Raw genomic sequence first — 26,276 nt, forward strand, 5'->3', positions numbered from 1 at the left:
AGTCAGATGACTAGCGAGAAATATTAGTCGGTTAGACTAGGTAGTGGAAGTCCTGATTTGGACGATCGGGCAAGGGAAGTCCTGGTAAATGAAGCTAGGGCAAGGGAAAGTTCTAGTTGTAGGCTAGGCAAAGGGAAGTCCTGGTTTGGAGGATCAGACAAAAGTCTTGGCAGAGTCGAAGCACCAGGTGAAGTCTGGGCTGGTTTGGAGGACTGAGTCACAGCAGAAGTCTGGATTGATTTGGAGAACCGAGTCGCAGCAGAAATCTGGGCTGATCTGGAGGATCAAGTCGCAGCAAAAGTCTGGGTTGGTCAGAGAAGACCGAGCCGCAGCACAAATCCTGGGGCTGAGGACAAAGTCGAGCAAAAGTCCAACAAGTCAGGAGGACTTGGTTGGCAAAGGTAAATTCTCCTGAGTGGAGTGGGTAAGGGCGCGTTCTCGGAGTGGAATGGTAGGCGTCAGACTAACCCAGGATTTCGACAGAAATCTGAAGTTAGGCCCACAAGGCGAAGTTAGACCCGCAAGGTAAGGTTTAGGTTGTTTGTTTGTTTGTATGTTTGTCTTGCAGGAACCAGGAACTAGAAGCAAGATGGAAGAAACAGAAGTAAAGCAAACAAAAACAGTTGAACCAAGCCCAGGGTCAACTTAGATCAAATCTGAGTCAAAGTGAGTCGAGTCGACTTGAGGGAGTCGAGTCGACTTGAATGGATGGAGTCGACATGAGATGGAAGTCAAGTCGACTTGAGCACCAGATAAGAGCCGCAGAAGCCAAGTCTATCAAGAGATGCCACATCAGCTTCGAGTCGACTTGAATAGGAACTCGAGTCGACTTGAAGGCCAAGTCAGCCGCAGAGAAAGTGGATCGGGCTTACGTGGAGTCGACTCAAGATTGACCCGAGTCGACTCGAGCAGGCTATAAAAGAAGGTGAACGTGCATGAACAAGATATCAATTGACAAGTCGTCTCCTTCATCTAGTGGTAGTTCTGAACGCGAACGAGGCCAAGTTCTTGCAACCGGAAAAGATCCAGGAGGAGTGCGCGGCGCTCAGGACTTCCAGATCGGCGACCAAGAATTTGATTTTATTTTTACTGTCTTACTTTCTTGTTATTTCTATTGTTGTTTATTTTGGACTGTAAGACGGATTTCTCCGCCTCCGAACAAGATTCGGAAAGGAGACCACTAGTGGACGGGCACCTCCCGTACATAGACCTTGGATGTACTAACCCTGAGGAGTTAGGAACCAAGTAAAAAATCCGCGTGTCCCTTGCATTATTATTTAATCCACTGCCTAGTTTATTTTGATAGAAACGAACAAATTTCAAAAAGCTACAACACGCTATTCACTCCCTCTCTAATATGTTTCCTCAATCCTACACCAAGTATATATATATATATATATTTCTATATATCTGAATTTGAAACTAAAGAAATTAAATCATATATAATATAATTTTATTTATTTTTTTAGCTATTATAAAGTTTTGTCATAACTAATTCAATTATGCCCCGAAGTGCTATTATAAAGTTTTTGAACTGATGAAATGTTGTCGAATGTAGCAGCAAAAATTTTGATCTTATCATATATATTTGGAATTTACATCGTTCGAATTATGATTCTTACAAGTTGCAAAGGAAGGAAAACTTGATAAAATATACAATTTGGAGTGAGCTCAAGGAAAACCTCCTCCACTACTCACAAGTTCCTACATCAAAGAACAAGGGGAAGAAAAAAATTGTTAAAATGTATTTTTACCCCAAATTCTGGAGGAACAAAAAAGTGGAATGATTCAATACATTTTGATCTTCATTAACCAAATGGAAGAACCATTTGAGGAGGATCTATCGATCGAAAATAAGAAAACAAGCATGCTAAAATAAGCACTCACCTCAAAGTACATGTCTAGGGGTTAACTGATGTAGCTTTGGAAGCATCGAGATGGTTCAATCTGCATGTTCCCAGAAGGGACTCTGGAAGCTCTTCTTGTGTGTTGCCCTACAATGCAGTTAAAGGCCTTTAATCATATCTTAAATTCTCAAATTGATTGAATTTTCTTGATGGCTTACCTGAATCAGGAATGCCATTTCAATCACCAGGCTGTTCAAGTAACCAAGAACAAGACTGACAACTCCCCTAGCAACTGTTGATGAACCAACATCGATCGCAAGCTGTAAGTGAAATATTCATAGAAGATATGATCATGAGCATGGTTATCTTGAGAATAAGCAACTTGTACACCAACTAGATGATGAAATCTCACCTCAATGTAGTTGCTACCGCGAAAATAATTGATTTCCAGAGCTTGACCAACAAGACAAGCTTTCTTACCCACACTTTGCTTCACTATCCAAGAACCCTGCACCATCACAAAGAAAAAACACACACATACTAAACGAGAAGCCCACCATGATTATTTTGAGTTTATGCACGCACATATATATACCTTCGATATATATGGGATGAGCTTAAACCTTGAATTCCTATATGCATCATCTCCTTTGACAAAACTTTCTAAGAGAGGAACACTTTCTAGCGGAGCATCCATCATATAATATAATCCTAGACTGTATGTAGTTGCACCAGGGACCTGTAGCATATGATCTCATAAGAAATCTTTCAATGGAATTAAAGCTTTGTTTGTAGCAAAATGGTTAGAAGGGATATTTCTACCTGTATGTTCACAATAAAGAAAAACTCCCTGCTGCCTTGTGCTGCATATTTCTGCAATATCCAATGCTTTGTTGTCAATGAGACAAAAACAAGAGAACACCTTCAAAATTTTGAGTAGCTAAAGTGTAGAGGAACCTGAACAATTCCCCCACTTCGTCCGCCAAGATCGTCTTCCCGCTTATCTGATTTCAGCCAATCAGCAGCCACCATCTGCATCAATGTGCTACTGGCTTTCACCTGCCATGGAGTTCAGTTGATAAGTAAAGCTGCAATTTACCTAGCAAGAAATGCATTATAGTATAAGACGGTTTTTGTTCCTGAAATCATTTAGAAACAAAGACTTTTGGAACTATACCACAATATTAGCATATTTTGTTGAAGGATGTTGTCTTAGTGTTGCTTCCATTGCATGGACTAATGCTGGTTAAGCATAGGAGTTGCTAGGGTATGGAAGCATAGAAGAGGCTAAGATGAAGGATCATGCTGAGCAGTTCAGTATGGTTTTACAAAGTGCATACAAATGATAAAATCAGAGTTTAAATTACTGATAAAATTTACTGCACCAAGAACTTAGTAATTTTGCAAGTATTTTTCATTTGTAGACAAGACAATTTAGCCATAAATTCAGATACCTTTTGCTGATCCATTAAGTAAGATGCGCCACGAATCAAGAATGTTGAAGGATCTGCCATTGCCCAACTGCAAGGCATACTGCAGTTTGTATCTTGGGTAAGTGTGGCTCCATAGCTACATGACTTCTTGTCTCTTGCAGGCACTTCTTCTGATTGAGCGTGATCTTTTTTTTCAACTGCAAAAATATTTTAACGATAATAAAAATGCAAATATGACAAATATGAAGCTTATCAGTAATAAAACAGTTTCATGATAACATATGGATTGATGAACTGACCTGTAATATCATGCAATTTCTTCACAAAAACTTTTGCAGTACCTAGACTATTCACTTCAGGGTCTTGCTCTGACTGGTGTGACAAGAAAAAAGAAGCAAAAGATAAGTTATCTGTAGAGAGACAAATGTGCACCTTCATTATATTTGTTTTTGAGTTTTTGTTTGTTGAAACAAGAAAAGGGAATCAACAGATCGAAATGAATATTTTTCACCTGGGATTGCAGCACTTCATCAGAAGGCCAGAGTGCTTCTGTTAGATTGTAGTCTGATTCAACGATAACATCAAAGAATTCATCTGCTGCATCAGTCATTTGATCTAATGATCCACCAGGACCACCACCTGTATGTGTGTGGGCAGATCCCGCAAAGTTTTCGGCCCTACTATTATCACTTGTTGGATGCATTTCTAGCTTGATTTGCTCTTTTGCCATCTGTGGTGACACCATCTCTCCATTCAAATAATCTGATGAGAAATCTAAGGCACAATTACCATTTTTTGTGCGGAAGAATTCTCGGAGAGCTGCTTAGTACATGATCATCAACTTTCTTAATCTCATGATGTATTAATGGGATAGAACAAATCTGATTTCACATGATATAATGATACCTGCAACCCTCCCTGACATTTTCACTGTTATACCCATCGCGGATGATGTAAACAAACTAGATTTCCAAAATTTCCAGTCAATCGCAAGCATATGCTTTACAACTGATTGCTTACCTTGACTCACTGGAGATATTTCATATCCTCCACCTACACAAGGCAAAAACAAGTCACACAGATGTTACAATCAAGCAGTATGCTATGAAATTTTCAGAAAAAATGATTTCTCAGTGTTACAGTTTGCATTACTTTTAAGCCAGGCACGAATGTAGCCTTTTTCAGGTGGACATCGTTGATGCACGACTGAGTGGTATAGTACAACTATTTACAATGAAACAAACAAATAAGTAATTCATCAGAAATGTATCAAACACACTTTCTAGACATCCATCTAAAGTTAACATTACCATATGCTCCATCATCCTCCCTCCTCCAGTAACGCCGTAATAGTAAGTCCCTTCTTTTCATTCCCCTGAAAAATGGATCCAACACTATCAAGCAGCTCATAATTTCAGACTAGAGTACAAGTCAATATTCAGAGATGAGATGATCAAACCATGATAACCAATCTCCGCGCAACTTCTTATGAATGATATCAGTGTGGCCATCCACGTGTTCTACAACTTCACCATCCAACAAACAAAAATCCCATCTGCAAGAGATTGAGATTGCAATGTCTTTAAAATTCAACAGAAAGCATACCTTGCATGCCACTGACTATAAAGCTCTCAACAAGTAAGGAACCGCTTACTCTGATCTAGATTGCCCCAGAGACATTACAGTATTGAAAATTTCCTCAGAAGATGCATCTACAACACCAACAGCCATTATTGCTGGATGATCATCCCAATCCTGAGGGAAACAAACTCTTCAGTTTAATGAGAACTCATAATTATGCATATTTCTTGATGAAGTAAAAATATACCGTGGTCGGGAAATTGATATCTTTGGATTCTTTGAACAATCGCAAACCTACATGTTAAAATCTTATTAATCTCTAGAACTTTGCATTGGAAAACAAAACAAAGAAGACAAGTTCTTACCATTTTTACAGCCAATTATCGTCCACATGGAAGGTGCCATTACATCAGATGCAATTGGATCGTCATTCATAGATGAGAAAACGGTCCAGTCTAGCAAGTGAAAGAAAAATGTGATAGTAGCTAATGAATAGTTTAGTTCCAAAGATAATTCTCAAGAAAACAAATATCCTCTTCAAGAAATGACAATTCATTATTGAGATGTTGCAAAAAAAAAAAAAAGTGAAATGATATTCAAGATAAAAGATTTGAACTAAGCCATAGGAGACAAGGAAAGAAACGAACATCATTACCTATAGAGTGTGTTCTTCTCCTCTCATTCATATGGCTTGGCCTGGACATCAAGAGCAGTGTAAGAAAATCCAAAGTGTTTTTTTTTTTTTATGAAAACCAATATGAACAGGACAACACATCACGGTTCAACAAATGATCAAAACCGTAGTAGACATTGCTGAGTGGGCATTTGGCAACAAGTAAGCTCGAGTATCATTAAATACTAGTTGCAGCCTTGCAGGTAGACAACTAGTGTAAGATTATGAATCCCAGTAGCATCACTAGATGGATAACTGTCTCTCTTTATCTAAACAGCAAGAAATCAATTAAATTAAGCATAATCAGAAGCTAAAAACCAGATGCTGTGCTCCCTATTTTTAAATACAGAAAGACCTAACTATATGTGATAAAAAAGTTTGTCTCATTTGCTTTCGTAGAAGTCCAGAATAAATGGTGGATAATGACAACCCATAGGGTAGGCCTATGTCCATAAAATAATGAATCCTAAGAAAATATACTGTACTAATATATGATAATTGAGATTTGAGCATATTATGTCATGTTCTATATTAGAAACTTTGAGCAAACAATGGGGGTGTACAAATAATGTGTCCTTGATTATATAGATAGGTAGATATATTCGCTACTCTCTAAGTTACCGCCCTTGCATGGCTAATGAGAATGCTTAATGTTTTGTGTTTTTTTTTTCTCTTTTCCAGTTTTTTTTTCAGTAATGATCTGTAATGTGTTTTTGTTACTCTTCTTTTGTCACAGATACTTTGCAGAACCATGCAACTATTTATTTTGATATATTGCACTTGCTTTCTTGTTTATTTTTATACTTTGACAACTACTTGTTGCTTGACATGATAGATTTCGTCTTTCTTGTTTCACTTTGCGTTTATCTTATTCCTAGCCGTGGAGCAATCCTCATGGTTGTTTTGCATCATCAGTGGTTGATGCTCAGAATACATTAACAGGCATGATGCATCATTTCTAGCAACTGAGCTATTGTGGTAAAAAATAGGGAAAAAGAAATGCAATGGAAGAATTACAAAATGCAAAGAGACCATGTATTACCTGATAGATTGTAATTTTTTCTTCGAGCAAATCGCATTATCCTTATCGTTGTTTGGGAACTCCTGATGTTTAAATAAAGAAGAGTAACAATGTGTCTTTATCAATAAATCTCAATTTGATTAGAGAAGGAAGGAAACAAACCTTGAACGTTATTCCCATTACTGATTTGATCCACTTAGCTGCTTCTTCAGAGCTCCTTGCGCCTAACTGCATAGTTCATTGAGCATCAATCTCATCAACGAATGAAACTCAAAAATGGCAATCTGGTACAAGTCTGTCACTCTGAGCACAGAATTACCTTCAGCCGATCGCTGGGTTTGGAGGTGTTATAAATGGTAAAGACATAGAAGACCTGATGACAGCCATTAAAAGTAATGACTTAGCAACTAACTTAGTAAAACTATAACTTGAGTGATAAAATGGACAATGAGTATGAGATGATTAGGGTTCAGAAGTACATTTCTCTGGATGCTCTCTCTACCATTGTCTGTGACACGAGTGAAGGAATCAATCAGTGCTTTGCGTCTGGGATCCTAATGACAGCATATGCATATTAATCGCATCGAAGAGGATTGTATCACAGTTTTTCTATCAGAAGAATAATTTTTAGTAGCCAAACATAATTATAGAGTTTCATGTGTCAAAATTTTATGACCAGAAACAGAAACTGAGGGCTGTTAGCTTCCTATCCCAATACATGAAAAAAGCACAATGAAGTTGGCCTGGGAGAGGTAGATTCACAACTTGCACTCAAATTTGAAACAGACAATCTGTGAATGCGATGGTGAGAAAAAATGAAACAGAAAGGTTTTTCCCTCTCCTATGAACCAATAGTTGCAGTAGAAAACGACTTGCCAAGAACAAAGGAGGTCACATTGTCGAAATCGTGAGTTTCATTTGGTCGATCCGATTAGGACGATCAACAGCGAAACAAAACTCTTATGAACAACTAAGAACAAGCCCTGCAAACCAAGAAAGAAGGCTCACGCCTAAGATGTCTCTGCATCTCTTCCATTCAATTGACAACTCGATTAAATTAACTAGTGGAATAAAATATCAGAAAGGTCAGTTCTAACCAAAGAAACTAAGAAAAACAGCAAAGAAATTCAACTTTTTTTTTTTTGGTCAGAAGAAAAATCAACATTTCAACACTTGATTTCAAAGAAACAACATTCCCCAAAAGAGAGACGAAAAAAAAAAGGCGAATTCCCAGTACCTCTCCGTCCGGCGCTGGCCAGTTCTTGTAGCAATTGAGGGCGTTACCTTCGAGGACAAAGTACCTCTTCCTTGAGTACTGTAGTCCGAGGCGATTCGACCGGATGAGATGCAGCCACCCTTCCATCTTCCGTTCGTCTCCGCGCTCCATCGAGACAACCCACCTCTCTATCTCTCTCCAGCCGCGACCTAGTTCTGCACTTCTTGCCTATGCAAGGATCGCTCTCCGCCAAAAAAGAAGAGGAAAGTGCGCAGCAGACAATGCCGAGGCCGAATCTCGTGCTAGCTGTTCTTATTCCAAGTGCGGCAAAAGGAAGCGACTTTTGGAAAACGGAGGGAGGAAGGGTGGTGCCGTCGTCGTCGTCGTAGCCAATCGGCTACCTCCTCCGATGCCTCAACACCACACCTCCTCTCCAATCCGAGACCGAGGAGCTAGCTGTCAACCTTCAAACCGTTGCATGCAAGCCCCTAATGAACACTCCTCCCTCTTCTCTGCCTCCTCCTCCTCTCTCTCACACACTTGTTACAGACACGAGACATCTGCGATCTCTGATAAAGAAAGCTGCGGAAACGTAGGAACATGAAAGGCACTGAATCATCGATGGAGGCATGGAGACTTACTATTTAGGTGGCCTCGGTTGACTGGCTGCGAAGAGCGCCCATCCTCCTCGAGCATGGCCTTCATTTAGTAACGTTGAAAATTAACCGACTATATATATATATATATATATATATGCTCCTCCCTCCTCACAAAACCATTAATTCCATATTTACCCCTCGTCATTTGAAAAATGGACCGACATGAAAGGGAAAAGCCTACTTTTTATATTTCGGATTAAATTTGGAGTTACAAATAATATTAACAATCCGATAAATGCAAAACCCTAGTTCATCACACAAGAAGGGAGCATCAAAAGCGGTCGACTTCGCGCCGAAGCCACCCGCCCTCTCCGCTTCCTCCTCAGGTTACATCCTTCCCGCACCTTCGATCTTACTTGCTAACGTTTTGTTAACTTTGATCTGTTGACTTCGATCTTACTTCTTCCTCGGATAGTGTTTGTGGTTGTCTTAAAAAAGAAAAATTTTAGGCGTGAGAAAATTTGATGTGGCTTCGACATTTGATCTCTTGCTGAAGGAATTGTGCACTTTTAATCTTCTTTAGATGCGCACGGCTTAACATGGTTTGCATTGTGATATAGCCTCGCGCAGTTTTTAATGGAGGGATAACTGATGAGAGCCATGTAGTTACCCTAAACAGTTAGGAGTGGCACGTTATAATCTTGGGATATTGAAAGGACTGTAGTACTACAGAGAATTTTGGCTATCTATTATTTGTCGTTTCTAAACCTAATTCCTTTTAATGAAGTTGAAGATACATCATCTCGAGCACAATATGTGATTAGCATATAAATCGTGTCCTATGTGTGTATTACCAAAAACCTTAATCTAAATATATTTCCAGAGCAAACCATTAACTGATATAAACTGTTTCTTCCAACTTTTCTTTAATCTTAAAGTTCACATTTAATCATATTCCACTTACTCCTTAATGAAATAATAATTTATTTATTTTTGCAATAACCTTCATATGAATGATGATTTCAGCTTGTTGCCTAATTCTGTCATTTTGTCATTGGTTGTGGGCTTCTTCACCTAGATTCTATAAAGTGGACTAGATTTTGCAATTGTGAACAGAAGTCTACTTTAAATGCTTATCTTGCTATCACCTTGAGGTGAGCAGATGCTCCATCATGACTGTACATCCCAAAAGACATCCAAGCAAGTTTCTTGTAGCTTGTTTGGAGCCAATTTCCATTGGAAAAGAAAATAATTCCTAACAATTATGTTATAATTCATATGTTTGAAGTTAAATGCAAAAATTGGACCTGGAATTTCATTTGATTATGTTTTGAATAAAAGATTATTGGTGCTAGCAATTGGCATTGTTTTAAGAGTTCTTTGGCCTCATAAATTTCCACCCAGATCATATGGCATCACTCACAGAAAAAGGTTATGTGTCTTAGAAGTGTGCTATGCGGCATCTGTCTTTGTTTTGAATCTTATGATTAGTCTTAGCTTTCTAGTTCTGCAGTTACAAACTTCTGGTATTCAAAGAGCATTCATACTCTTCATTTTTATTATAGTGCTGCAATGTAGTAGCTAATCTTGCTCTACTATTTCCAAGTTCTAACATTATTCCTGCTTTATATTGCAGAACTCAATGGAGGACGACACTAATGTAAATTTCCAACCTCAAAAATTTCAATCCTTTATCTCATTGAAAAAAGTTTCTCGTCAAGTTTTCTCTTATTTGCGTATTATTTCTACAGTTTTATATGGAGAAGTTACTTGTTTTTGACATATTATATGCTATTCAGGCCAAGAAAGAAGAGGAGGAATTCAATACAGGCCCGCTCTCTGTTCTCATGATGAGTGTCAAGAACAATACTCAGGTATATTGAAGCATACACAATATATTATTGACACAGGCAAAGTTCCTTAAGTATGTACTTCAATATAGTTAACCCAATAGCAGTGTTCATGGTTGCTTTTTTTTACCATTTTACTAGATGCGTATCTGTATCATGCTTCTACACCATTACAACTATCAATATTAAGTTAAGAGAAGATAACTCTTTGGTATTTAGCCCAAAACCAACTCTCTGCGAGTATGGCAGTCGAATTAATTATTAGTTTTCTTATTTGTTCTACTTGTCTTGCATTTTCCTAATGGAACATTTTAGTGGGTGGTAATACTTGGCTATAATTTCTACTGAATATCTTCTGCAACAGGTGCTTATTAATTGCAGGAACAACAAGAAACTCCTTGGTCGGGTGAGAGCATTCGATCGCCACTGCAACATGGTCCTCGAAAATGTTAGGGAGATGTGGACCGAGGTATTGTTACTTCATAAATGCACACAAATCATCTCTTTTCATGAATTGCACCTAAAGTAATTTGCCCTGATTGTAGATGCCTAAGACAGGCAAGGGGAAGAAGAAAGCTCTTCCAGTCAACAAGGATAGATTCATCAGCAAGATGTTCCTTCGCGGAGACTCTGTCATCATTGTGCTACGAAATCCCAAATGAAGATCTGAGATTGAAATGGAGATTTCATGGATACAGCTTGTACTCGGGATTTTGACACTGCAATGACAAGATCAACCATCTCTTTCAGATGCCATAGTTGTGAATTGTGATGCGAATTCTTAGTGTAAAAACCTGATACTGCAATGTTCAATGTGCTTGAACTCTTGTGATAGAACTGTTAGCTGCAATGCATTAATTCGGAGTTGAGAATCTTGGCTCCATAGGTAAAAGACACATTCGTTCCCATTATTGACTTTTACTTTTGACTAAACTTTAGCCTTTGACTCAAAGGTGTTGACTGAGGAGGGGTCTTGTTATACTTTGTTGGTCATCAAACACCAACTAAATACGCCATGGAATTTGTGGAATTGATGTTGTCCATGTAGGAAGTAGGCTTGGTTGGTGAGACATGTGAATCATCTTCCATTTGCCAGATTGTCATCTACCATTTGCCATTAATGTGTTATCTTCCTTATTTATTATTTATTTATTGCATGTTGGAGGGTGTGACCATGCCAACAGCCCATGTTCATTTCCTTTCAATATATATATTTTTAATGATAAAGAATAATAACAACAGTTGTGCATATGATCATTTTAGATGATGATTTGAGTGTTGTGGTTGGTGAAGATCACTTAACCACCTAACTCATCTAGTGAGAAATATAATAAATTTGTCAACCATAGATTACATTTTTAAAAATTGAATCGGATTGAACTGAAATTGCTAGTTTGAGTCGATCGGTTTGATATGATCAAATTGAATTAACATAATTAGCTAGTTAATGAATCTAAAAGTATCCCAATTAAGTATGGCGGGTGCAAATTAGGAATGATGACTTGCTTAATAGTATGAAGCTTTAAGGCATACTAATATTATTACTACTACTAAGGATAATAATAATAATAATAACTTAATAATTAGATAATAAACTAAATTTAATAGATTTTTATAGTTTTGTGGTGGACGTAGAAAATTTTGAATTATTTTAAAAAATCAAAATTAAGATACTTTTAAAAATCTCTTTAATATATTCATATTTTCATATCTGAATTAGAAAATATAATTTAAAAAAAGTAAATTTATAAAAATTTAATAAGATTATTATAAATTAATTATAATATCTAGGATAATAATACTTACTAATTAACACCACTAATGTATTTTTAAAAATCTTTTTAATATATTAGTATTTTTGTATTTGAATTTGACAGTGTAAATTAATATCAATGAATTTTTGAATGGATAAAATAAAAATATAAAAAAGAGAGAAACTTTTGAAGCAATAAACGGAGAGGCATAACAGAAATACGCGCATAACAGAAATTCTGAAATCTACAGTCCAGTAAATACCGGCCGTTACGTCGTTAATTTTAAGCATAAGACGGCAACATTAAAAAATTAATTTATTTGGAAAAACTGAGTCAAAGAACTCGAGCTTGTCCGATTGTTTATACCACGTGAACATCAGGACCGCGTCACAAATGAAGCAAGCTATTTTTTTTTCAATTTCATTTTATTTCAATTACCCTTAAATAATTTCAATAACTCGTGCATTTCACTCCTATTTTTAAAACATAAAAATAAAAATAAAAATCTTAAATTACTTCAAAATTGGACAATCTAAATGGAAAAATTATTATTGTTTTTGGATTAATAGCTATTAAAGTGGACGACGATTTCGAAGAAACCCCCTTCCTCTTGAAGATAATTTGGCAGCTATTTCCCACCTACCGACTCATGGTTGGTGGGGAAATTGACTTGTTCTGTGGGTTGTTCAACAATGCCATGCTTAATAGGACCCATTCTCTAAATGGACGACCAAGTCCTTACTAATTAAATTAATCTCATAATCATAATTTAGAGAGTTTGATTAGAGTTCTAGGACATAGCTGAGTTGATTATGACGGAATAGATTTAGAAGAGAATAAAGATTTAAATCTCGACGAAGTCGAGCAATACTCTTTTTCATCGTGACCAACTATAATTTCTTGATTTACCTCTTCACAGATAATCGTAGAATCAACCGTGTGAGACTGTTGAAGTGGTGGATTCCACCTTCAAATAACATAAATAAAAATTTATATTTCTCATAGATAATTTTCAAATATATGATATTTGGAGGACTTATTCAAGTGAAAAGCTCAAAGGAATAGATTACATTATATTATTTCCTTCCACCAACCCATGGAAGCTAAAATCTGGCCGTAGATCTCACTGAACCCTAATCCAACGGCCCAAGTGCAGTGCCAACCAACTCACCTCCTTCCGTTCCTGTTCCTCTATTTAAGGCCTTCGTCTTCTTCTTCCTCTTCCAGCAGGAGAAGAGAGAAAGCCTACCTCTCTGTTTTCCTCTGCTTCTTCTTCTTCATCTTCTTCTTCCTCCGATTATTCACCCGATGGAGGTCGTGAACGGCGCATACGCAAACGGAGCTGCTGCCGTTAACGGCGACGGCCTCTGCATCAAGAGCGGCGGCGACCCCCTGAACTGGGGCGCTGCCGCGGAGGCGCTCTCGGGGAGCCACCTCGACGAGGTGAAGCGGATGGTGGAGGAGTTCCGTCGGCCGCTGGTGCTGCTGGAAGGCGCGACGCTCAAGGTCGCGCAGGTGGCTGCGGTGGCGGCGGCGGGGGAGGTAAAGGTGGAGCTGTCGGAGGCGGCGCGCAAAGGCGTGTGCGCCAGCAGCCAGTGGGTGATGGACAGCATGACGAAGGGCACCGACAGCTACGGCGTCACCACCGGATTCGGCGCCACCTCTCACCGGAGAACCAAGGAGGGCGGCGCGCTGCAGAAGGAGCTTATTAGGTAATTGTCTCTCTCTTCTCACTTTTAATTTCTATTAATTTCCATTTATTTTTTGAATTATTATATATAAAGTTGATTAATTTAATCGAGTAAAATGCCAACTTGTTGAAGTGGTCCGCCACCAACTCTCCCAGAAATAAAATAAAATAAAATTGGAAAAAGAAATTACTAATAATCATTTTTTTAACCATAAAAAGAAGGTAATTGTGAAGTTTGAAAAGAATCTTGGAATGTGTTTCTCACCTCGAAGATTCATGTTGGTGGATGCAGATTCCTCAACGCCGGAATATTCGGCTCCGGAAAGGATTCCGACCATACGCTGCCGTCGCCGGCTGTCCGGGCAGCCGTGCTCGTCCGCATCAACACCCTCCTCCAGGGCTACTCCGGCATCCGCTTCGAGATTCTAGAGGCCATGGCCAGCCTCCTCAACTCCGGCGTCACCCCTTGCCTCCCCCTGCGCGGCACCATCACCGCCTCCGGTGACCTGGTCCCGCTCTCCTACATCGCCGGACTCCTCACCGGGCGCCCCAACGCCAGGGCTGTGGCTCCCGGCGGTGAGTCCATCGACGCGGCCGAGGCTTTCCGCCGCGCCGGCATCCCGCACGGCTTCTTCGATCTGCAACCTAAAGAGGGCCTCGCGCTCGTCAACGGCACCGCCGTCGGGTCTGGCCTCGCCTCCCTCGTCCTATACGATGCCAACCTCCTCGCCCTCCTCGCCGAGGTCCTCTCCGCCGTGTTCGCCGAGGTGATGCAAGGCAAGCCGGAGTTCACCGACCACCTTACCCACAAGCTGAAGCACCACCCGGGGCAGATCGAGGCGGCCGCCATCATGGAGCACGTCCTCGACGGCAGCGCTTACATCAAGCTCGCCAAGGAGCTCCACGAGCAGGATCCATTGCAGAAGCCGAAGCAGGACCGCTACGCGCTCCGCACGTCGCCCCAGTGGCTCGGCCCCCAAATCGAGGTCCTCCGCGCCGCCACCAAGTCGATCGAGCGCGAGATCAACTCCGTCAACGATAATCCCCTCATCGACGTCGCCCGGAACAAGGCCCTCCACGGCGGCAACTTCCAAGGCACGCCCATCGGCGTCTCCATGGACAATGCCCGCCTCGCAATCGCAGCCATCGGCAAGCTCATGTTCGCCCAATTCTCCGAGCTCGTCAACGATTTCTACAACAACGGATTACCCTCTAATCTCTCTGGCGGGCGGAACCCTAGCCTCGATTACGGCTTTAAGGGGGCGGAAATCGCGATGGCCGCCTATTGCTCCGAGCTGCAGTTTCTGGGCAATCCGGTGACTACCCACGTCCAGAGCGCGGAGCAGCACAACCAGGACGTGAACTCACTGGGGCTGATCTCCGCCAGGAAGACGGCGGAGGCCGTCGACATCCTCAAGCTCATGTCGGCCACCTACCTGGTCGCCCTCTGCCAGGCCATCGACCTGCGCCACCTGGAGGAGAACCTCAAGCAGGCGGTGAAGACGGCGGTGAGCCTCGCCGCCAAGCGCGCGCTCACCACCGGCGCCAACGGCGAGCTCCACCCCGCGCGCTTCTGCGAGAAAGACCTCCTCACCGTGGTCGACCGGGAGCACGTGTTGAGCTACGCCGACGACCCCTGCAGCTCCACCTACTTGCTGATGCCGAAGCTGCGGATGGTGCTGGTGGAGCACGCCCTGGGCCACGGCGACAAGGAGAAGGACGCCGCCGCGTCCATCTTCCACAAGATCGCGGCTTTCGAAGAAGAGCTCAAGGCGGTGGTGCCGAAGGAGGTGGAGGCGGCGCGAGCCGCCGTGGAGAACGGCAGCGCGGCGATCGGCAACCGGATCAAGGAGTGTAGGTCGTACCCGCTGTACCGGCTGGTGAGGGAGGAGCTCGGGGCGGCGTACCTGACCGGCGAGAAGGTACGGTCGCCAGGGGAGGAGTTCGAGAAGGTGTTCGCCGCCATCAACGCAGGGCTGCTCGTCGATCCCCTGCTCGACTGCTTGAAGGAGTGGAATGGCGCACCAATTCCCATCTGCTAAACCACCAACAACAAACAAACAACAAACAGGCATTTTGTTAATTAAATCAGAATCAAGAAGATTATCGTATGTTTACTTTACTTACTACTTATATCTGTAATAATCTCTTCTCATCATTAATTCCTGTATTCTATATCTTCCTTTTGTAATCTAAAGTATGTTATTTTCATCATTAGCATGCCAAAACTTTGGTGATGATGATGATATATATCATCCAACCAAACCATTTATTTCAATCAAATTTAGTGATATGTCTAATCTTTCATACCTACATAGACGTCTGGTGCATTTGATTCGTCAAGATTTCCTATCTAATTCTCCTGATCAAGATTTTCTTATCCAATCCTCCAAATTAAATCTTTTCACCTAATCCTTCAAATTAGATCTTCCTGTCTAACTTCCAATTAGAACTTTCATTGTCAAACCATAATTAAATTTTCTTATGCCTAATTACAATTAGAACTTTTCTGTGCTACCTGCACACTTAATTAAACTCATCAAATTATTTTACACACTTAATTTGAACGTTTATCATTATTAAAATTTAAATTCAATCATCTAATATTGTTTACTAACTTAATTTGAATCATTTATCATTATTAAAATTTAAATTCAATCATCTAGTACTCTCTGTACTAATAATTGCTCAAAACTGAAACCATTTATTTCAATCAAACCTAGTGATACATACAAAACTGTCTCGATTTTCTAAGATTTGAAATATTGTTTTCTGCCTCGTAATTATACAAGTAGATTTAGTAAAGAAAAACGGAATTAAGATTGTTAATGTACAACGGTGCAATGGCTATGGAAGCTAAGAAGGTCTCTTGGATGGCCTCGAGCCATGGAAGCTACTTTCAGCATCACAGTCCTCTTCCTGCATCAACAAAAATGTGTTGAGAATATTGTAAATTAAACAAAAATGTAAGTCCCAACGTAATAGGAATTCATTATCTGTCGAGTTTCTTCATTCTAAATGATTATATGATTTAAGGGATTAGTTATTGTTTTACCAAGAAATAAAGAAACAACTAGGTAGAATGACAGTTGCTACTGTTAACGTTTGCATACTGCAATCAAAAAATATTTTTGACAACAAACCAAAAATATCTTCTGTAAACTTGAAAAGTGTATCAGCAACTACCTTTTTTTCATCTGGAATTTGATATGCTGAATAATCAGAATGGAATCTGTCTAAAATTGTTGGCCTACTGAATCAAGTTCTTGCAGGGGATCTCCTGTTGGAGCACAGACATGGGTTGGAACAGCGCAATGACTTTCACTGATGCTTCTCTTCCTAGCAGATGAGGATTCAGCTGTCGAAATCAAATCGACATCCTTTGTCTTTGCAGCGTCAATTTGAGAACACAAGGCAACTGGGCAAGATCCATCCCCCTCTACAACTTTCACCTCCTTGTTTCGTGAGCTGTTCTTCATGTTGTGGAAGGAGGGTACCCTTTGGTCAAGGGCCGAATGATTACAAGATACTTCTTTCTTTACGATAACTTTTGGGATGTCAAAGCTATTCATACTGATCAAATTGTCGGCCACAACTTCATCTGAACTGCTCGATCGTGCAACTTTTGCAGCCCTATCAACCTCCCACATCATGCTGACAGCATCATCGAGTCGTTCCCTAGCTGTATCAATGTCTACAATTGGCCTTGGATAATTCAATCCTAGCTCAACGCCAGCTGATTTCAGCACAGTCATGGGAGCATCCCATGGGCGATGAATCCATTCGGTCGGCATTCTAGCCAGCTCAGGAATCCAATTTCTTACATATTCACCATTTGGATCATACTTTTGACCTTGTACCTGATTCCAAATTGAAAAGATTGTGGGTCTAAGAAGAAAATAATGTCTACCAATAACAACGAATAGGAGATTTTGCTTTATCTACAAAGCCAAGCAGTTGCCAAAAAATGTGAGCTGGTTTTTACAGGAAGAAAGATCTGTAAGAGATCATTGCATGAGTAAATGAAAGAAACCTTTATTATCATTAGAAGACGATGAATAGCATTATAAATGGTACTGAGAGTACAGATAACTTTGTAAAAAACAGAAACTACAATATATAATTAAAATTAAAACAAAAAACTTGTATGAAATCAGAAATTAAAAAAAAAGTCTCTTACAACATATACCAACAGCAGTTCTTTTTGTTACAAAATATCAAGAAGATTGATAATCTGTAATCAGTAAAGAATATGGTTTGGGACGTATCTTTATAACTGATTGTAACTAATATTTAGTTAACGAGCAGTTGAGTCAGAGCATGAAAGACCATAATGCTCAAATAGAATGACAAATGATGAGTTAGCAACAATTTTAGATGGAACATATGAATTTTTTTTTCAAAAGAGAAGGGAAATATGACATTATGATGGATAATGTTCGTATAAAAACGTAATGTCACTGATCAATGGCCAACCATTTTATTTTTGGTAATCATAAAAACTCTATTTCATACCTCAGGACTGTCCATGCGTTTGAGCTCATGCCCATCAGGTAAGCTACCTGATACATACTGCCAACCAAGGATGTCACTTTCAAGATCAGCATCCAGCAACGTGTCCCAAAAGTATTTCATTCCCCAAGTCCACGGAAGTAGCAAAAATTTCACAAGAAAACTTGCCACGATCACTCTAGTTCTGTTGTGTAGCCAGCCAGTTGCCCAAAGTTCTCTCATACCTGCATCCACTAAGGGATAACCAGTCCTTCCCTGCCTCCAACACTTAAATTGGCCTTGATCAGCACGCCAAGGATAGTGCTTAAGATTATGCAGCAGTGATCGTTCATGCGTGAATGGGAAATTAAAACAAAGATACCTTGAATACTCTCTTAGCCCGATTGATCGCAAGAACAACTTCACACTTTCTTCTTTTTTACACTCCCCATCTTTTGCCCAGTGTAGTTGCTTGATTCTCACATTTTGATAAATTTTCCTAACACTAAGTTCACCAAAATGAATATAGGGTGATAAAAGTGACGTAGTAGTGTCTTCTACCTTCATTCTGTTTTCAGAATAATCTACTAGATGCCCATTGAAAAATTCACTTAACAGCTTGTCTGCATTGCTCCAGCCAGGAGACCAGCCCCTGCTTAATAAAGCATTACTTAATTTTTCAGTTTCTTTTTCAAGCCCTAGCTCCTCGATTGAACAAGTCGGAACCCTTTCCCAGCCTGATACATCAGAACAAATGAGACAAAATGTATTAATATAAATGGCTGGTCAATTCCAGTTTCTCAACTTCATGAATCTTCATGTGGAAAGTGGCAGGAAATGGAACATAATGGAATCTTGCACTATATCTGTGCACATCTTGTTCCTCTTATCCAAAATACTATAACTTTTGCAGCCTTTAAAGCATTAATTTTGCAAGCATTGATAAAGATCACCAATAGTTTGCTTGGATAAATATGTATTGCTCTTACAATTGTCAAACAATCATCGAGCCATGATAACTTGTAACCTATCTAGGTAGAACCATTAGTATATGTGAGTATTCTTTGAGATGTCAGGGCCTGGTTTGCTGTTGCCAGCTAGTGATGCCAATGGCAACGTGCCCTGCCCAATTTGACTAGATGCAGCTAGACCCAGTTCCATGTCATTTGCAGTTATATTTAGTTCTCCTATATTATCATATGAAGTTTATGAGTTTTATCTAAAGATTTTATTATTTCAATATCATATGTCTATATGTAATGTTAAAATTTCATAAAATAAATTAAAATCTAAAAAATAATTGTGAGTCTTGTGACATTAGGTTGACTTGAATTGCTCAAAGTGGTGGAGCCAAACCAATCTAGGAACTCAATTGCCAAATAGCACACTAATCTTAATTAGAAAGATAGCAAGAGAATTGTTGCTTGGCTAGGAAAATGGCAATCAAGGAATTCATTTTCCCAAGCTTATGCTCAAGTATATTTTCAGTTTGACCAATAATATTTGTTCATTAACTAAGGCATTTTTACCAAACAAAAGAGATATAGAAATTTCAAGGAACAGCATTAATTTTGGCAGAAGCAAAACAACTGGTAATAGACACTTGCATTGCCTCCAACTGATTTGCAAGTATAAGGGCTGAGTATCTTGAATGTTGGTGTTTCCCAGATATTAAAGTGGAATGAGCCGTATCTTAATCCAAGACAATGTTCTGCAACTATGTTACATCCTTATACACCAATAGGTGCTATATTGGACATTTGAACAAGAATCAGAGAGTATAAATTAGAAAAACAAATGTTTTATAGTGATACATACAATAAAACAAACAAGAGTTATATATACACACACACAAATATATGTGTGTGTCTTTAACATCACAAGAATACAATGAGCAAGTAAGTCTACCTGGAGGAGGACCCAATTTCCAGGGAGGAAGAGGCAAAGTCAGCTCAATTGGTGTGCTCATGCACTTCTCCCAGAATGCATCAAAGGTGGTAAAAGCATGGCCACTCTCATCATAGACTTCCCATGGTTCATATAAGAGATCCCCATTGAAACTTTGAACACTAATTCCAAGGCTTACTAGCTGACTTTTTATTTTATGGTCACGAACAACAGAAATAGGATCTGGATAGAGCAGGAAGATTAATTGGAAAGGGGGAAAATAACTGTTTCATTCAGATAGGACAAAAAGAAAACAAAGCTTGACTATTACAAACAAAAATAGATGTATGCTAGTCCCAGATATAAGTAGTGGATGTATAGCAAGTGACTTACTATTCAAATCCTTGAATGTTCTAAACAAAATTCTTAGAGTGCAAACGCACAAGTTAAATTTCTAAACATATTCTAATTTAGACTAAAAAATATTTAGTATTCTAAATTTGGATAAGCATTAAGAGGCAAACTGGCGTAGACTGTATTATTATAAGGTCTAAAACTCTCAACTTCAGTATGAGAAGAATTGGGGTGACAACTCCCTTGGTTTTGAAGGCATAATATTTGCAACCCAATTTTTTGGGTAAAACACACGAACCTTGTTCAGCCTAATTATAGTAGCCATTAACTGAAAAAACCATTAGAACCATGAAATGACTGAAGTTGATCAATATAAAAACGTGACGTGGACAATTCCTAACCATGCCTGAAATATGACCTAAACGATATGTACTAATTGTTCCTGATGGCTATAGATGGTAAAACAGAAATGTCAGAGAATAACTTCAAATAATTATTTTCACAGGTTACTTGAGAGACAAAGTTGCAATATCTTCTTTAATAAATTCTTGTTGAAACGTTAAAAAAACATCAAAAAAAAAACCAATGAGGAGCCTCCTGATGTCATGCGTGAAAGTATGGTTTTCTTATTTTATTTAAATTTTACTTTTTTTTTCTGCAATAAACTTGTTGATGAGTTGAAACAGTAGAAATAAACAGAGAACCATATGAATCAAACAATCGATCTGGTGCATGAATGTAGACAAAGAATTCTCAGTTGTCCTATACTAGTCTATGTGCTCATTGAGTGAAAAGAAATGTTCATGTAAGTAAAACGAACTTAACACTTATTATTCAGGAAAATCACTCAAAGCAAGTAATACATTGCGACAACTTACCATAAAGATGGTTATAAACCAATCTAGTAGCCCCAACTGAATCGATGCAATGCAAAAGAGCAGCAAGAGTGCTCTCAGCTCTCATGAACACGAGAGGAGCGCCAAGGGACCTCAATGTCTGTTCAAGGTGCATGAGCGACTGTTTCAGCCACCATCTAGAGACTCGACCGGGGTAGAACTGGCCCTCTTCGCTGGGGCACCAAACAAATACAGGGAATACACTGCCTTCCTTGGCCGCGACCGCCAAGGCCGGATTGTCCTCGATCCTCAGATCCCTCCTGAACCAAACCACCGTCTTGGGTCGACTTCCCATGGCCGCAGCAATCTCAGGCGCCCATCGCCACCAGCACCAGGAACTCAACCAAAGGCGACAGCTTTCTTGCACAACAAGGCAAACAGCAAGAAACCCCTCAAGTCAAGCTGCTCCCCTGATCCAACCGAAGACAGAAATCCAAAATTTCAGGCAGGAAAGCCATGGCGAACACCTTAATGAGCACCAATCTTACAACAAACCGCTCCAAAATCGTGCGTGCTTGCGCCCCCTAACGAAATAAAAACTACCAATCAGGCAGAGAACTTGTCTTCAGAAAAAAAGGAAAATGGGCAACCGACGGCGTGAAGCCCTCCTCCAAACGGGAAAGCGATTGCAATCTTGGAACGACCCTACCAAACAAGAAGACCACAGGATTTACCCAATCGGACGCAGTCACAAGAGCATGGGTGCATAACCAAATCTTTATCGCTAGATCTAACTTCCAAAAGAAGCTGCAACTCTCCTCCGCCCTCACCTTATCTGGCACCCAATGATCCCCGAGAAAGATCCAGAAGTGCCTCCGACCAATCGGGGAGCGATCACCTTCAAGAGTCAGTGCTGACCAACGAGAAGTAAAAAAATCAAAACCTCTCTTCTTTTGGCAACTGTTGTTATCGAAGAACAACGAACGGAATAAGTAACTGGGAATCGTTTTGTTCCGCACCTGCAAGCTCACCACCTGGCACCTGCTACTCTTTTTTTATTTTTTTGCACGCCAATTATTCAATTTCAGCCTTTAATTTCTACAAATATTCAAACCGAGGCTCTCTGCCGAGGCGCGCGACAAAATTACACGCCTTTTTAGAAGAAAATTCATTTAAATATTCTCCATCATTTCGATAAAATAATATTTCCCGAACAGCGAGGGTCGGAGTGGAAATTTTTCTAATTTACAAAGGTCGGATTTGAAATATTCGCTCAAATATGGAAAAAGAGATGTGTCACATCAATTAGGCTCGTCGTAGCCAACAGCCCATGCTGGGAAGGTGGGAGGAGGGGTCCACCAAGATATCGCATTTCTGCCAGGTGGGCCCCACCACCTATTTTGGATTTGGGACCGGCGGACTATTCGAAGGAGTAGATAACACGTGATTTGTAACATTTCTTTTCATAAAAATAAAATAAAATAAAATAAATGCAAAATAGTTCACGGACATAACGCACGTAATAACAGAAATCAAATTTCTGACAATAAAATAAAATAAAATTCTTTTTTACAATAAAATAAAATTCATAAAAAAAAAATAAATCAAAAAACTACAATTAATGATAATGAAAGAAGATAGTGGTGGCCTTTACGGAGATTTAAACTTCTTCTCCAAATCTACTTCATCTTAATCAACTCAACTATATCTCTAAGGACCAATATTAGATCACCCAACCACCATGATTTACATCTCCACTTTTTACCACAATCATGATAAAATAAAATAAAATAATAAAAAAAAAATCCTTTTTACTAAACCTTGATGTTAGGGTTGAATAATTAGTGTTTGTTTGCAAGCATGGTGAAAGTGAAACTCAAGGAAAAAGATATAACGACTAGCAATATATTAAATTTAAAGACAAAGCACGAGGAGGATAACAGGTTAAACATTCTTAATGATATAATAAATCAGGAGCTTAAAGAGTTAAAGGAAGTTGAAACGACTAAAGACATTGCAAGGAACATGAGCAAACAGTTGGCGGTCCAAATCCTACAAAGTTCCCGTGAAGGAAAAGCAAACAGAAAGTAACTGATAAAGATTTGTTGCATATCCCAAGGAAAGAAAATGCATAGTACCAAAACAATTGAGTAATATGAGCTTCCACAAACTACTATTATGGCTAAGAAGATGCTTCACTTGCTCAAGCTTTCCTGGGCTTGCTGGTAGCGAGTTGGGTCTCCGGCTGCAGCAACAAAATATGCAGTCAGAAATCGACAAAGAGAGGGGAGGGGAGGGGGGAAAAAAAAAGAAGAAAGAATGCATAAAAGTGCACAAGACCAATCCATTCAAGCGATTTGAATGATCAATGGAATAAAGACAAACAGATTTAACAAGAAAGTCACGAGCAGAGGCAACGATCAAGAGTAGAAAATAGTGAGGAAAAAAACACTATCAGCCTCTAGGGTATACTGACTATTTAGTCAGTCAGCTTGAATTCAGACTGTTGCAACAGATAAAACTTGCAAAAACAAAATAATTTTAATTAATTGTTACTTCCAAAGACATGAAAAAGAGATTCCACATAAGAAGACTGCTACGAAAAAAATTACCTCTTTTTTGACAGACTCTTCCTTCTCAGATAGTATCAGTTCAATATGGCATGGAGAGGACATATAGGCTGCAACACAGAGTATTGCAGTAGATTAGATACTGAAAAGAAACATATTAGCTCAATAAAGGAACTTACGATTGATTCTTCCATGAGCTCGGTAAGTCCTGCGCCTCTGCTTTTGGGCTTGGTTCACTTGGATGTGTGAGATGTAGAGTATGTCAACATCCAAGCCCTTCACCTACATAAAAGAAACAAAGGTTAGCCATTTAAGCAGAGCACTGAAGATGGAAGGTGATGGCCTATATTCATACTTCAGCATTGCTTTCAGCATTTTTAAGCAGATCCAAAATGAATCTAGCTGATTTCATAGGCCATCGACCCTGCCCATTCGGATGCCTGTTCTTTGCCTGAGCAGTTCGACCAACACCGCGACAAAACCTCCGGAAGGGAATAGCCTGCTTGTGGGCAATTACATCCTCGAGGTACCTTTTGGCCTTGGATAAAGGTAGCTTTCTAATTGCATGAGCAGTCTCGCGAGTGTTCTGTTGACATAATCAAATTTGAAACATGTATTCTTGTCAGCCACATGCAATGAACCATGCAAATTCTGTAACAAATATGAATTCTACTGACTGTTGAAAGTACCATTTCATTACCAACAAAGGAAAACAAAAAAGAGAGACAATTTCATAACCAAACAATAAATTATATAGGCAGTGAAAAAAAAGCAACCATCATTGAAAGTTTAATAAAATCACAAAGATTAGGAACAAAAATAGTTTGATAGTCAGAAAAGAAATGCAGCAACAGTAAACTCATAGAATTGTAGAAGTGAAAAGTATTTTAACAGAAATCAGAATCATTAAGTATAAAAAAGAATCTTCTAAATCAATTACTGAGACGTGTGTAAAAACTAGGTGCACAGCAAAAAATACTAGTACAACTAGCGTTATTGCCTTGCTGTGCAGGAATTTTAATTAAACTGTTCACATAAGCAATGACAGTAAGTAGAGATATTCTTCCTAAATAACTAAATTCATAAAAATAAAGTCTGAAAATAGATTTCAAATGTCAAACTAATGGATATGTTCCGTATTTCTCTAATTTATAATATTTCAGTCAAATGTTACATTATCTCTATTGAAAAATCTATACCAAAAGATAGTCCTTAATTCTTTTTGGTAGATAAATCAAAGAGTGCTTTGCATTTAAATAAAACTATTATACAAGAAGGAAAATATTAGAATATGCAGTTTTCTTCGAAAATTAGTTATAGCAATAAAACTAAATTGATGTAGTGATGAAATGATATTCATAATATACATGTATGTATCCATTAACTAATAATCATTAATTATCATAAAAATAACCAATTAAGGAGTCCTGGTTAGAATACCAATTCAAATTGTGCACATTTATAGTTTACATACGGATTCAATTCAATTAGAAGACCAAGAATATGACCAGCCTTCTCCACGAATCAAAATCACCATCCTTAATTACAAATTCATCATCCAATATCATTTATGCTAGTAGAATTTTAAATTTCTTAAGGAGAGCACATGCTACCTAGAGTCTAAACCTTTCCTTATAACATGGAAGATGATTAATCATCACTCTTTCTCACTTCTATCGACCTGGAATAATGAACGGTTACCTATGCGATACATCCAAATAGCAGGTCAAATCTGAAGCAAAATCACACTTTTTTAGCATCGTGGTCTTGACAAATCACTCACTCGTCAATTCTTAGAACAGGGAACGCTGATGCATTTTGTTAAGAGTTTTTATCATTAAAATTTACGCAACATTTTCTTAAAACTTAGAATAAACCAGCGAATGCCTATAACGTACCTTGAAGTGAACCCTCAGGTCGCGACCCATGGCCTTGGCAGCTGCAAACACCCACCAAAAATAAGTTTAAATAAGATTAATAACTAGTGACAAGCATCAGGACATTCCACCTCGAACATCAGAAAAATAAGATCTCAATCACAAGTCGAATCCCACTCATGTCACAGTGAAAACAAAATTTTAGGAGCTAGATTACTCCTTATACAAACCAGATGACCTCATAATAAACGGAAAACATGGGAAATCAACCATAGTCAAAACTTGAAGCGAAGAAACCACCAAAAAGCAAAACTTACACTTGGTAGGGTTGGAAGGATCTCTCGAGTACTTCACCTGATCGAAACGATTGGCGCACATAAATCAAATTAGCATTAGATTACCAGGAAAACTAAAGTCCCGAAGTAAGGGCAAAGACGGATCTCACCATGGCTGCAGAAAGTTCTTGCCGACTCTGAGCCCCTGCGGCGGAAGGAGAGAGAGAGTTTAGGAGGAGGAATGGAACCCTAACTGCGACTCCCTGGGACGAAACGTGGGCTTATAAAGAAACCCTAATGGGCCTAAATCGAGCTTGATTTC

General features: G+C 39.2%; 5 protein-coding genes across 5 annotated transcripts; 2 read left to right on the forward strand and 3 right to left on the reverse strand.

Annotated features, from left to right (window-relative positions):
- Positions 1-1,567: 1,567 nt before the first annotated feature.
- LOC141840681 (protein ENHANCED DISEASE RESISTANCE 2-like) lies at positions 1,568-7,942 on the reverse strand. The gene is made up of 23 exons (XM_074728730.1): positions 7,793-7,942; positions 7,035-7,109; positions 6,875-6,928; positions 6,718-6,783; positions 6,577-6,638; positions 5,517-5,557; positions 5,227-5,316; positions 5,109-5,155; positions 4,935-5,035; positions 4,740-4,835; positions 4,591-4,655; positions 4,433-4,504; positions 4,187-4,333; positions 3,792-4,099; positions 3,580-3,652; positions 3,302-3,477; positions 2,805-2,906; positions 2,670-2,720; positions 2,443-2,586; positions 2,260-2,355; positions 2,066-2,167; positions 1,888-1,994; positions 1,568-1,704 (listed from the first exon to the last, which is right to left on the reverse strand). Exons 1-22 carry the CDS (start codon positions 7,940-7,942, stop codon positions 1,902-1,904), a joined length of 2,211 nt encoding a protein of 736 aa, XP_074584831.1. The 3' UTR covers positions 1,568-1,704; positions 1,888-1,901.
- Positions 7,943-8,687: 745 nt separating this feature from the next.
- LOC141840784 (uncharacterized) lies at positions 8,688-11,153 on the forward strand. Its single transcript, XM_074728849.1, has 5 exons — positions 8,688-8,756; positions 10,007-10,030; positions 10,170-10,244; positions 10,585-10,689; positions 10,766-11,153. Exons 2-5 carry the CDS (start codon positions 10,013-10,015, stop codon positions 10,880-10,882), a joined length of 315 nt encoding a protein of 104 aa, XP_074584950.1. The 5' UTR covers positions 8,688-8,756; positions 10,007-10,012; the 3' UTR covers positions 10,883-11,153.
- Positions 11,154-13,206: 2,053 nt separating this feature from the next.
- On the forward strand, positions 13,207-15,878 carry LOC141838522 (phenylalanine ammonia-lyase 2-like). Its single transcript, XM_074726029.1, has 2 exons — positions 13,207-13,686; positions 13,957-15,878. The coding sequence occupies exons 1-2, from the start codon at positions 13,283-13,285 to the stop codon at positions 15,704-15,706; spliced, it is 2,154 nt and encodes a 717-aa protein (XP_074582130.1). The 5' UTR covers positions 13,207-13,282; the 3' UTR covers positions 15,707-15,878.
- A 512-nt stretch (positions 15,879-16,390) lies between these two features.
- On the reverse strand, positions 16,391-22,239 carry LOC141837752 (cryptochrome-1-like). The gene is given in 6 exon segments (XM_074725124.1): positions 16,391-16,583; positions 16,851-16,909; positions 16,912-17,524; positions 18,180-18,892; positions 20,064-20,285; positions 21,275-22,239. Coding segments are annotated over 6 exon segments (1,983 nt in total). The 5' UTR covers positions 21,588-22,239; the 3' UTR covers positions 16,391-16,520.
- A 979-nt stretch (positions 22,240-23,218) lies between these two features.
- On the reverse strand, positions 23,219-26,207 carry LOC141837754 (large ribosomal subunit protein uL22z). The gene is made up of 7 exons (XM_074725128.1): positions 26,125-26,207; positions 25,997-26,033; positions 25,701-25,741; positions 24,158-24,388; positions 23,982-24,084; positions 23,845-23,912; positions 23,219-23,477 (listed from the first exon to the last, which is right to left on the reverse strand). Exons 1-7 carry the CDS (start codon positions 26,125-26,127, stop codon positions 23,436-23,438), a joined length of 525 nt encoding a protein of 174 aa, XP_074581229.1. The 5' UTR covers positions 26,128-26,207; the 3' UTR covers positions 23,219-23,435.
- Between the last annotated feature and the right edge of the window lie 69 nt (positions 26,208-26,276).

This window comes from Curcuma longa, chromosome 11 (genome assembly GCF_044706935.1).
Source record: "Curcuma longa cultivar G26 ecotype Majalengka, Jawa Barat chromosome 11, ITB_CL_G26_1.1, whole genome shotgun sequence".
Taxonomy (NCBI): domain Eukaryota; kingdom Viridiplantae; phylum Streptophyta; class Magnoliopsida; order Zingiberales; family Zingiberaceae; genus Curcuma; species Curcuma longa.